Source organism: Bombina bombina, chromosome 4 (assembly GCF_027579735.1).
Source record: "Bombina bombina isolate aBomBom1 chromosome 4, aBomBom1.pri, whole genome shotgun sequence".
NCBI lineage: Eukaryota > Metazoa > Chordata > Amphibia > Anura > Bombinatoridae > Bombina > Bombina bombina.
This window is the reverse complement of record NC_069502.1, coordinates 23,489,761-23,503,701: the sequence shown is the minus strand read 5'-3', so window position 1 is coordinate 23,503,701 and position 13,941 is coordinate 23,489,761. Positions and strand designations below refer to the sequence as shown.

Sequence of the window (13,941 nt, the reverse complement as noted above, 5' to 3'; positions counted from 1 at the left end):
CACTATTTGGCAAGACTGTGGAATAACTATTTGATCAAATGAAAATGGTTTTGAATACAAAATAAAATTTTCTTAATTTTGTAACACAAAACTCTAATTTTCTTTAAAACTTTCTTGACAGTAGATACCTGATATTGTAAAAAGGAAAATAATATAACAAAAATATATATATCTCGTAAAGAAAAGCAATTAGAAAAAGATAAATAAACATTGTATACTATAATGAAAACCTAAATTGTAAATGTATCATTTTTAAAGAATTACTTTTATTTTATTTTTTAAATAAAAAAATCTTAAAATAAGCATAGAATGCAAAATTAGCCCATAATATTAAATCCCACCGCTGACACAAATCACCTGGGTTGCCATATTATCTAAACATGACCAGCTCATACTTAAATCCTCTAAGTTCTATTCATTTAGAACCATTGGATAATAAAAACAACTAATAATTCTCACTGATCTACTTACAGTTAAGTGGTTTATTATGTAACATTATTTAGATACAAATGATATTACCTCTTACAGGATTTGCACACCTATTCCCACTGTAGTCACAACATTTTTTTCTCCCAGCACATTGGACATCTTTTTTGCACATTCTCCCCAATCGTGATCTTTGTTTGGCTGGGCATTGACCCGGTTTAACTGAAAAATGGAGAAAACAGTTCCAAAGCATAGTCAGTAATGACAGAAAACAGATAAGACATAATATAAGGAAACGTCATCAAATACAATTTAAGAGCAATATTAAATAATATTCTGTTCGAAAATAATGTCTTACCTTTATTAAATAAATAAAATCTCTCTCTATTCAGTTTCTAAAGTGGTTTTAATATAACAGCCATGAAAGTAAGAGTTTTGGTTTGGAGTAATTTGTTGTAAATAAATGTGTTTATCACTTTCAGTTTTCTTTCTCTTTCAAAAAAATAAATAAAAAATATATATATATATACAGTATATATATGAGACTGTCCCCTAATTTTGAAAACTTCAAGTGCTTCCTAAATACTTTACTATTCAGTGACGCATACAACTACAATAACCTTTTCCTTATAACAGTTCCTATCCTCCATTACTATTCCCTTGAACTCCTTAGCTTGTAAGCCTAAGAGCCCAGCTGTTTGTAGATCACCTTCATAAGAGATGACTACAGCAGTGTGACTCTCTGCAGTGCCCCTCTACTCATTTGATCCCATATAAATGTTACCTTGTTTACCACCTATGTTTATAGCACTGCTGAGTCTGTTGGCGCTCTACAAATAAACCGATAATAATAATATTATATACTTTAATTAATGCCTACAGACCCTTAACAATCCAAATGTATCAGCCAATTAAAGGGAAATGTTAGAGAATTGTTTTATATTCTAGCATGCAAGAGGCACTTTGCCTCTATATGATGATCTATATGATGATCCCGGACTTAGCTCAATTACCTTAAACAATATTCAGACAGGACATCCAATTCCCATTGATATAAGTGACCATCTGGTACTTTCTCTATATTATACACCATTATTTATGGGATTCTTCGGATGAACCATCACTAATGCTTTGTGTATTGTATTTCTTAGCATCATAGTCAAATATATTTTAATCAGAACTTCTAATAAATACTAAAAAGGTTTGCATGAAAAAGAAGAGTTAAAAACTACTTAGAATTGCACAGTCCCCTAAACTATTCAGAACCATAAAATAACGTTTTACTTTGGACAAATAGGAAGAACAATTAGTTCCATTTCTGAAATCTCAGATGGTTATTAGTAAGAAAGACACTGATTAATTACCCAGTTATGCAGCTATTTTGAGCCCTTTGAAACAAATAAAAATGCTGACACCTATCGTGTATTGAACAATTCCGTTGACTAAGAGGCGACATTTACCTCTCTGAGATCCGATGCATTGGCGCCTACAGTTGAGGCAGCAGCACCTCTGCGCACCTGGGCACTGATCATCCCGGTGGCACTCATTGGGCAAAGGTTTGGTGTAGATACAGATGGAGGGGTCATAAGCAGGACAACCCCCTTCTTATCTGTAGATTTAAAAAGTATGAGGCTTATAGGATGTACAAGTTTTACATATGATATAAACAAAGGCATTAAGCACATAGCTAAAGTCAGTTCCAGCGCTGCAGTGCACTTCTGGGAGCTAGCCGAACACAGCTCGTGAGCCAATGACATGAGGCATTTGTGTGTAGCCAGCAATCAGCAGCTAGTTCCCAGTAGAGCATTACTGCTCTTTAGCCTACCTAGCTAACAAAGGATATCAAGAGAACAACGACAATTTGATAATAAAAGTAAATGGAAACGTCTCTTAAAATTGCTGCTGTATCTGAACCATGGGAGTTTAATTAAGACTTTCCTATTCCATAAATGTTATGAGCAGTCACAACTATTGAGGTTGTCTATTTTACTGTTTCATTGGTATTTTACAATTAATATGAGTAATGTAATCCTTACAGGAAATGGCAGATTATGCCTGAGGTTTAATCAAACAAAATATAAACTGAGTAGGAGCTGATAAACGATTCACTGTATGTAATGACACGAAACACACCACACACATAATTACACTGTACAATATCTTCTACTAAGTGCATACAATATAGATATAATAAACCTACATACATACATAAAAACATACATAAGTACATATATACATATAGATATAATAAAACACACACACCATAATTACACTGTACAATATCTTCTACTAAGTGCATACAATATAGATATAATAAACCTACATACATACATAAATACATAAAAACATACATAAGTACATATATACATATAGATATAATAAACATACATACATATATATATAAAAACATACATTACCCACATTTATACATACATATATACATATAGATATAATAAACATACATACATAAATACATAAAAACATACATACGTACATATATACATACACATATACATATAGATATAATAAACATACATACATAAATACATAAAAACATACATAAGTACATATATACATATAGATATAATAAACACACCACACACATAATTACACTGTACAATATCTTCTACTAAGTGCATACAATATAGATATAATAAACCTACATACATACATAAATACATAAAAACATACATAAGTACATATATACATATAGATATAATTAACATACATACATAAATACATAAAAACATACATACCCACATATATACATACATATATACATATAGATATAATAAACACACCACACACAAAATTACACTGTACAATATCTTCTTCTAAGTGCATACAATATAGATATAATAAACCTACATACATACATAAATACATAAAAACATACATAAGTACATATATACATATATATATAATAAACATACATACATATATATACATATAGATATAATTAAACATACATACATAAATACATAAAAACATACATATATACATATAGATATAATAAACATACATACATACATAAATCACATAAAAACATACATACGTACATATATACATATATATATATATATATATATATATATATAATAAACATACATACATACATAAAAACATACATAAGTACACACACATATATATATATATATATATATATATATATATATATATATATAATAAACATAGATACATAAATACATAAAAACATACATACGTACACATATACATATAGATATAATAAACATACATACATATACACATACACACACATATATATATTTATAAATACATAAAAACATACATATATACATACAGATATAATAAACATGTATACATACACACACATACATATACACATACAGATATAATATATATATATATATATATTTATACTCTATATATATATATATTAGTAACAAGCCCCTCACTTCTGCCTTACGTTGCAGTGGGAGGACACAGCGGGATCTGCAGCCCGATATGCAGCACTTTCTCTGTCCTGGGCAGTCTCTGTCAGTCTGGCACTGTGCTCGCTCTGTCATGGTTGCTGGGTCACATTTGGGATAATCTAAATCCAGTGGACATATGCCACGCTTTACCCGAACCCTGACAGCTCTCTGCTCTGTAATGCAAAACAGGAAAGGTCATTACAAATGTGCCACTATATATCATATTTTGTTAATAATAACAATAATAATAGTAATAATAATAATAGTATTAATAATAATAATAATAGTAGTAATAATAGTAATAATAATAATAGTAGTAAGAATAATAATGACAATAAAATAATAACAATAATAATAACTATATATAATTACTAGTATTTATATAGCGCCTTTCTCCCAGTGGGACTCAAAGCTCTTTTTCAGCGTTCACTCTCGGAATTAACCAAATCGGCAGCGGAATAGTAATATTTGGTGTTACCCAATTTAATAGTACTCGATAATAATAATAATAATAGTAATAATAATATAAGTAATAATAATAATAATAATAATAATAAATTGCTGTTGTTTTATTCATCCATAAAGACTAATACAACATGTAAATAAAGACTGATTAACACAACTGACAGTAGCAGAATTATAACAGAAATAGACCGTAAAGGGCATTGGTGAACGATTTGTGGTACTTACCTCTCAGCAGTCTGTCAGCAAACACTAATCCTGAGTTACTGGGGCTCCCGCTGATGTCTGTTTAATACTCAGTATTGTTAGTGTACAATAGTTATACAAAAAAACCATGTAATAATACAATAATGTGCTAAACAGAAGGTTTATCAATGTATATTAGTCACTTGTAGCTATGCACATCCCCTGAGGAGGCACAATGATTTTTTTATCTTTACATAACAAACTTTAGAACGACTTTCATTCAACATCAACAACAAATGACATATCTCTATGTAAGCAATGGTTTAGACAGATATGTGCCAACATTTACAGAAATCCTAAAATCTAATGGAGTTATTTCTCAGTAATATACCGGCACTATCATACTGACCCAGACAGACACTCCCACAGTCTCACTAATTTATACCTGTTCTAAGAAGAGCAATTTAGCTATTGTACAGCAAACAATTCCTCTCGAGATGAGCGTGAGACACACACAGTATTTAGTGTGGTGAAGCGAAAGGCCGGATAACGTTTATTGGTATAAAGCTAAAAAAGAACAAAGCACTGAAGCCTAGGAGTTTTTATTTGATCCAAAGATTTAATTAATAACTCAGACAGAAGGCTGGAAATCTTACAATTGATAAAAAGGTCAAGTTTTGAAATACTGCTCACCTTAAAATGATTCTCCCCAAAACCAGTTAAAATATATAGTATATAAGTGAAGGTGGCGCAAAAGACTTGCTGATTCCAGAACAACTTGCAGATGAAAATTATATGAAATATGTACTCTTTATCGTATGTTTATAGAGAGTTTATAAAAATGTATAACACAGAGAATGCTGTTTAAAATGAGATTAATATTTATTAATACATATGGGTTAATACTGTAAAAAACTAGTTCTAGACAACGGTCTCTTTAAATAAATATGGCGATACACTCTCAGTTGTTTTATTTAAAGAAACCGGTGTCCAGAGCTAGTTTTTTACAGTATTAACCCATATTAATCTCATTTTAAACAGCATTCTCTTTCTTATACATTTTTATAAACTCTCTATAAACATACGATAAAGAGTACGTATTTCATATAGTTGTCCATTTGCAAGTTGTCTTGGAATCAGCAAGGCTTTTGCGCCACCTTCACTTATATGCGTGAAATCGTGCAGCAGCACTGCTGAGACTCATTCTCTTCGTAGTTATCGCTAGAGACTCATTGGGATTTCATGAGTTATGGTATTAACTAAACAAAACCACACTTATTATTAAGGAAACGTCCCAATTTCACGCTAGGGTTATAGCCAGAGCCTCTACTTCATTCAGGGATTGTGATTTGCTATCATTGTGCATAGAACGTGATAAGATAATGATGGCGATCTTTGTGTTTACATCTTCTAGATCTGTGTTTCTCATTTCCAGTCGTTAGGGCACACTTACTTGCCAGATTTTTATGAAATCCTCACTACAGTAGTGAGGCCTGCAGGACTTTACAATTTAGCTGCCACTCTGGGGACATTTAACTGTCTAGTATCTTTGTATAGCGTTCACTGCTGAAACGCTGAGCTGTCCGGTTGAATAGAGGACACCTGGCAGACCTAGATCTATATTGTATATATTTTTATTAGATTCAGGGCTATCACAGGTTGCTGGGCAGTAGCACAGGTACACGATGTATTAATCAGAAACAAACAAATACAAATAATTAGTAGCACAAAACACATGTACTCTGTAAGCTATTTAATAGCCCTGTACTAAATGTTTACTAATAAATATTCATGTCATATAATAAATATGTATAATACAAAATAGCTAAAGCAAATTACAGCCCGGTAGCAGATGACCCTTAACAGCAGATTTAAGTATAAAAGAACTCTTCTACTGATATAAACAGAGGAACAATTAATATATAAATATTAAACAGAGTAACAAGATACATGTAGTTATTATTTTTTACAATTGCTTATAATAAAAACTAAGTTCTATATTTTCACTCATTAGAAACATGTTTATTATTCAGTAGTAAGTACTCCAGACCTATTAAATACACCTGCAGGACTTATTTTACTTGTGATATTTCCCCATCTGTTGCTCACCTGTAGTCTTCGCTGCACAGGTGACCATGATGCAGAGGACAAGGCCCAGAAGAACAGTGCCAGACACAGGAGTCATGTTGGTCTCTGGAGTTGGGTCTGAGTCCCATGTCAGACAGATACGAGAATTTATACTGTGAGCTTAGAGATGTCACAGGTAAAGGGAAAGGGTGGGGTCCCAAAGCACTACAACAGTTGTCTGATTAATAGAATGTTTCACACTAATTACATTCCAACCTGTCAAAGAGATCTGTCACCCACTCACATATGTATTAGCCCATGTGGTCATTGTTTGACTATATGATAATCTATATGTAGACAGCAATTCATGTCTTGTGCAATCACCTATAAAACACATGAACGTTATACGATGTGCGCTTGTGTGTCAGTATTAAAGGGACACTGAACAAATACTAGATAGAATAATGCATTCAAAGAAAAGATTAGTCTGAGAATAACAGGTAGATGGATTTTTTAAAGTTTCATTATTTTTTTAAATAGTGAAAATATAAGGGTAAAGTTTTAGTGTCTATAAAACAAAGGAAGCTGCCATGTTGTAACTTAGTTTACTGTCTCTGCTGTGGCCAATTAGAGACAGTTATAAATAGGTCACTAGAGTGTGCAGCCAATGGCAGTGTGGTATATAACAGCGTTCTGCACTTCCATTTCCAACAGGAACTGAAAAGCTCAATCATTCAGAATGGAATTAAAGGAAATGGAGACAAATTAAGCAATGAAAGCATACTGCAGAGGTGTTTTATTTATATATCATTTTATATTACCATCTCAAAGTGTTTAATATCCCTTAAATAATGCATGAGATGCTGTATTGTATCTATAAAAGTGCATCTCAGCAGTTCCCTTATCTTGTGCTGGTTACAGTAACCTACAATAGTGCCTGTTTGTGCTTGACAAGTATGTGTGTCACATGTATACCGTGTAATAATGCATGAGATGCTGTATTGTATCTATAAAAGTGCATCTCAGCGTTCCCTTATCTTGTGCTGGTACAGTAACCTAGAATAGTGCCTGTTTGTGCTTGACAAGTATGTGTGTCACAGGTATACCCTGTAATAATGCATGAGATGCTGTATTGTATCTATAAAAGTGCATCTCAGCAGTTCCCTTATCTTGTGCTGGTTACAGTAACCTACAATAGTGCCTGTTTGTGCTTGACAAGTATGTGTGTCACATATATACCGTGTAATAATGCATGAGATTCTGTATTGTATCTATAAAAGTGCATCTCAGCAGTTCCCTTATCTTGTGCTGGTACAGTAACCTACAATAGTGCCTGTTTGTGCTTGACAAGTATGTGTGTCACATGTATACCGTGTAATAATGCATGAGATGCTGTATTGTATCTATAAAAGTGCATCTCAGCAGTTCCCTTATCTTGTGCTGGTACAGTAACCTACAATAGTGCCTGTTTGTGCTTGACAAGTATGTGTGTCACAGGTATACCCTGTAATAATGCATGAGAAGGCTGTATTGTATCTATAAAAGTGCATCTCAGCAGTTCCCTTATCTTGTGCTGGTACAGTAACCTACAATAGTGCCTGTTTGTGCTTGACAAGTATGTGTGTCACAGGTATACCCTGTAATAATGCATGAGATGCTGTATTGTATCTATAAAAGTGCATCTCAGCAGTTCCCTTATCTTGTGCTGGTACAGTAACCTACAATAGTGCCTGTTTGTGCTTGACAAGTATGTGTGTCACAGGTATACCCTGTAATAATGCATGAGAAGGCTGTATTGTATCTATAAAAGTGCATCTCAGCAGTTCCCTTATCTTGTGCTGGTACAGTAACCTACAATAGTGCCTGTTTGTGCTTGACAAGTATGTGTGTCACAGGTATACCGTGTAATAATGCATGAGATGCTGTATTGTATCTATAAAAGTGCTTCTCAGCGGCTCCCTTATATTGTGCTGGTACAGTAACCTACAATAGTGCCTGTTTGTGCTTGACAAGTATGTGTGTCACAAGCATACCGTGTAATAATGCATGAGATGCTGTATTGTATCTATAAAAGTGCATCTCAGCAGTTCCCTTATCTTGTGCTGGTACAGTAACCTACAATAGTGCCTGTTTGTGCTTGATAAGTGTGTGTGTCACAGGTACACCGTGTAATAAAGCATGAGATGCTGTATTGTATCTATAAAAGTGCATCTCAGCAGTTCCCTTATCTTGTGCTGGTACAGTAACCTACAATAGTGCCTGTTTGTGCTTGACAAGTATGTGTGTCACAGGTATACCGTGTAATAATGCATGAGATGCTGTATTGTATCTATAAAAGTGCATCTCAGCAGTTCCCTTATCTTGTGCTGGCTACAGTAACCTACAATAGTGCCTGTTTGTGCTTGACAAGTATGTGTGTCACATGTACACTGTGTAATAATGCATGAGATGCTGTATTGTATCTATAAAAGTGCATCTCAGCAGTTCCCTTATCTTGTGCTGGTACAGTAACCTACAATAGTGCCTGTTTGTGCTTGATAAGTATGTGTTTCACATGTATACGGTGTAATAATGCATGAGATGCTGTATTGTATCTATAAAAGTGCATCTCAGCGGTTCCCTTATCTTGTGATGGCTACAGTAACCTACAATAGTGCCTGTTTGTGCTTGACAAGTATGTGTGTCACATGTATACCCTGTAATAATGCATGAGATGCTGTATTGTATCTATAAAAGTGCATCTCAGCAGTTCCCTTATCTTGTGCTGGTACAGTAACCTACAATAGTGCCTGTTTGTGCTTGACAAGTATGTGTGTCACAGGTATACTGTGTAATAATGCATGAGATGCTGTATTGTATCTATAAAAGTGCATCTCAGCAGTTCCCTTATCTTGTGCTGGTACAGTAACCTACAATAGTGTCTGTTTGTGCTTGACAAGTATGTGTGTCACAGGTATACCGTGTAATAATGCATGAGATGCTGTATTGTATCTATAAATGTGCATCTCAGCGTTCCCTTATCTTGTGCTTGCTACAGTAACCTACAATAGTGCCTGTTTGTGCTTGATAAGTGTGTGTGTCACATGTATACCGTGTAATAATGCATGAGATGCTATATTGTATCTATAAAAGTGCATCTCAGCGTTCCCTTATCTTGTGCTGGTACAGTAACCTACAATAGTGCCTGTTTGTGCTTGACAAGTATGTGTGTCACAGGTATACCGTGTAATAATGCATGAGATGCTGTATTGTATCTATAAAAGTGCATCTCAGCAGTTCCCTTATCTTGTGCTGGTACAGTAACCTACAATAGTGCCTGTTTGTGCTTGACAAGTATGTGTGTCACAGGTATACCGTGTAATAATGCATGAGATGCTGTATTGTATCTATAAAAGTGCATCTCAGCAGTTTCCTTATCTTGTGCTGGTTACAGTAACCTACAATAGTGCCTGTTTGTGCTTGACAAGTATGTGTGTCACATGTATACCGTGTAATAATGCATGAGATGCTGTATTGTATCTATAAAAGTGCATCTCAGCAGTTCCCTTATCTTGTGCTGGTACAGTAACCTACAATAGTGCCTGTTTGTGCTTGACAAGTATGTGTGTCACAGGTATACCGTGTAATAATGCATGAGATGCTGTATTGTATCTATAAAAGTGCATCTCAGCGTTCCCTTATCTTGTGCTGGTACAGTAACCTACAATAGTGCCTGTTTGTGCTTGATAAGTATGTGTGTCACAGGTATACCGTGTAATAATGCATGAGATGCTGTATTGTATCTATAAAAGTGCATCTCAGCGTTCCCTTATCTTGTGCTGGTACAGTAACCTACAATAGTGCCTGTTTGTGCTTGACAAGTATGTGTGTCACATGTATACCGTGTAATAATGCATGAGATGCTGTATTGTATCTATAAAAGTGCATCTCAGCGTTCCCTTATCTTGTGCTGGTTAAAGTAACCTACAATAGTGCCTGTTTGTGCTTGACAAGTATGTGTGTCACATGTATACCGTGTAATAATGCATGAGATGCTGTATTGTATCTATAAAAGTGCATCTCAGCAGTTCCCTTATCTTGTGCTGGTTAAAGTAACCTACAATAGTGCCTGTTTGTGCTTGACAAGTATGTGTGTCACAGGTATACCGTGTAATAATGCATGAGATGCTGTATTGTATCTATAAAAGTGCATCTCAGCAGTTCCCTTATCTTGTGCTGGTTACAGTAACCTACAATAGTGCCTGTTTGTGCTTGACAAGTATGTGTGTCACAGGTATACCGTGTAATAATGCATGAGATGCTGTATTGTATCTATAAAAGTGCATCTCAGCAGTTCCCTTATCTTGTGCTGGTACAGTAACCTACAATAGTGCCTGTTTGTGCTTGACAAGTATGTGTGTCACAGGTATACCGTGTAATAATGCATGAGATGCTGTATTGTATCTATAAAAGTGCTTCTCAGCGGCTCCCTTATATTGTGCTGGTACAGTAACCTACAATAGTGCCTGTTTGTGCTTGATAAGTATGTGTGTCACATGCATACCGTGTAATAATGCATGAGATGCTGTATTGTATCTATAAAAGTGCATCTCAGCAGTTCCCTTATCTTGTGCTGGCTACAGTAACCTACAATAGTGCCTGTTTGTGATTGACAAGTATGTGTGTCACAGGTATACCGTGTAATAATACATGAGATGCTGTATTGTATCTATAAAAGTGCATCTCAGCGGTTTCCTTATCTTGTGCTGGCTACAGTAACCTACAATAGTGCCTGTTTGTGCTTGACAAGTATGTGTGTCACATGTATACCGTGTAATAATGCATGAGATGCTGTATTGTATCTATAAAAGTGCATCTCAGCAGTTCCCTTATCTTGTGCTGGTACAGTAACCTACAATAGTGCCTGTTTGTGCTTGACAAGTATGTGTGTCACATGTATACCGTGTAATAATGCATGAGATGCTGTATTGTATCTATAAAAGTGCATCTCAGCAGTTCCCTTATCTTGTGCTGGTACAGTAACCTACAATAGTGCCTGTTTGTGCTTGACAAGTATGTGTGTCACAGGTATACCGTGTAATAATGCATGAGATGCTGTATTGAATCTATAAAAGTGCATCTCAGCGGTTTCCTTATCTTGTGCTGGCTACAGTAACCTACAATAGTGTCTGTTTGTGCTTGACAAGTATGTGTGTCACATGTATACCGTGTAATAATGCATGAGATGCTGTATTGTATCTATAAAAGTGCATCTCAGCAGTTCCCTTATCTTGTGCTGGTACAGTAACCTACAATAGTGCCTGTTTGTGCTTGACAAGTATGTGTGTCACAGGTATACCGTGTAATAATGCATGAGATGCTGTATTGTATCTATAAAAGTGCATCTCAGCAGTTCCCTTATCTTGTGCTGGTACAGTAACCTACAATAGTGCCTGTTTGTGCTTGACAAGTATGTGTGTCACATGTATACCGTGTAATAATGCATGAGATGCTGTATTGTATCTATAAAAGTGCATCTCAGCAGTTCCCTTATCTTGTGCTGGTTACAGTAACCTACAATAGTGCCTGTTTGTGCTTGACAAGTATGTGTGTCACAGGTATACCGTGTAATAATGCATGAGATGCTGTATTGTATCTATAAAAGTGCATCTCAGCAGTTCCCTTATCTTGTGCTGGTACAGTAACCTACAATAGTGCCTGTTTGTGCTTGACAAGTATATGTGTCACAGGTATACCGTGTAATAATGCATGAGATGCTGTATTGTATCTATAAAAGTGCATCTCAGCAGTTCCCTTATCTTGTGCTGGTACAGTAACCTACAATAGTGCCTGTTTGTGCTTGACAAGTATGTGTGTCACAGGTATACCGTGTAATAATGCATGAGATGCTGTATTGTATCTATAAAAGTGCATCTCAGCGTTCCCTTATCTTGTGCTGGTACAGTAACCTAGAATAGTGCCTGTTTGTGATTGATAAGTGTGTGTGTCACATGTATACCGTGTAATAATGCATGAGATGCTGTATTGTATCTATAAAAGTGCATCTCAGCGTTCCCTTATCTTGTGCTGGTACAGTAACCTACAATAGTGCCTGTTTGTGCTTGATAAGTGTGTGTGTGTGAAGCTAATAAGGGTTATACAGTTATAGAAGAGTTGAAAAGTAAATACTACTTCCTGTTGATATGGCCAAATACCTTGCATTCATTCTTATAGTCCTATGTGGAATGTAATATCTGAAATATATACCTATCATGACTAATGCACTCCTTTTTGTCAAGATTATTATTTAATATTTAGAATAATTAGATAAATGTATCTTTATGATATTTAAGCACTGATGTATACACAACATATATGTGATTGCCATGATATAGAGGTGATTAATACATTTTAATTGACATCATATGAACAGACACAGACTCTCCCTGGGACCAATGCACAATGCACTTTTAAATTGTTTCAATAACTCCATGTTAAAGACAATACTTCATATCTCTTGAATATATTAAGCACTTATGTATTTTGGTTAATAGTCTAAATATTGCAAATGTATTATCTGCTTTAGCAGACATGACATTACATATATTTTATAAATATTAGTACTTTGACACATTATAACTTTAATGTGTCATCGTTTTGTATTGAATAAATATGATTTTCACATTGAAAATTACATTTGAATGAGGGTAAATCTGTACTAATAAAACTCATCTTCATGATAAACAACTTATTTCCTTTGAATTATTTTTCTATATGTATTGAGATTATATATAGCATCCCTGGGCAAAGGTTTCATTTTGAATAGGTAGATATTTTATTATTTTTATAATATTTTACCAGGAAAGATACATTGAGATTTCTATAGTTTTCAAGTATGTCCTGGGTACACAAAACATTGCATTGATACAATGGGTACAATAAAATAAAAAACAATAATAATACATATGCCCAAAAATGTAACATAGACAGGTAGGAAATATATAATCAACAATAACAGGTGCATTCTGTTTTGAGATATGTAGAGAGGGATCTCTTAAAGGATATTAGGCATGGGGAAGGTATAAAAGTGTGCAGGAGGTCGCTCCATAATTGTGGTGCTTGCATATATTTTTATATGTACAAACATATTTATATTTCTATGACAACATGGGTGCAAATATTCCTATACATAGGACCAATAAATGTAGCATATATAATGTTATTTGTACATTGAAACACTCATAATTTCTTTTGGATTTGCAATTTCAATGATAAACAGGCCTCAAAAAAGCTCTTTTTCCTCCTTTACACCTAGTTGAGCTGGGGGTAATATTTCTCAATGTATCGACAGCCTCCGACAGTGTAT

The 13,941-nt window shown here is 34.4% G+C and overlaps 1 protein-coding gene across 1 annotated transcript; it reads right to left on the bottom strand.

Annotated features, from left to right (window-relative positions):
* Positions 1–1,596: 1,596 nt before the first annotated feature.
* LOC128656804 (WAP four-disulfide core domain protein 5-like) lies at positions 1,597–6,714 on the bottom strand. The gene is made up of 4 exons (XM_053710963.1): positions 6,639–6,714; positions 3,875–4,054; positions 1,887–2,030; positions 1,597–1,619 (listed from the first exon to the last, which is right to left on the bottom strand). The coding sequence occupies exons 1-4, from the start codon at positions 6,712–6,714 to the stop codon at positions 1,597–1,599; spliced, it is 423 nt and encodes a 140-aa protein (XP_053566938.1).
* Positions 6,715–13,941: the final 7,227 nt, after the last annotated feature.

What these genes read in the sequence shown, in the direction of transcription:
- LOC128656804 (XM_053710963.1), bottom strand. Translation starts at nt 6,714, where the DNA reads ATGACTCCTGTGTCTGGCACTGTTCTTCTGGGCCTTGTCCTCTGCATC. An exon ending in CTGTGCAGCGAAGACTACAG is followed by an intron (nt 4,055 to 6,638) that starts GTGAGCAACAGA and finishes TTTGCATTACAG; the next exon opens with AGCAGAGAGCTGTCAGGGTT. An exon ending in ATGCATCGGATCTCAGAGAG is followed by an intron (nt 1,620 to 1,886) that starts GTAAATGTCGCC and finishes AAACCTTTTTAG; the next exon opens with TATTTATTAGAAGTTCTGAT.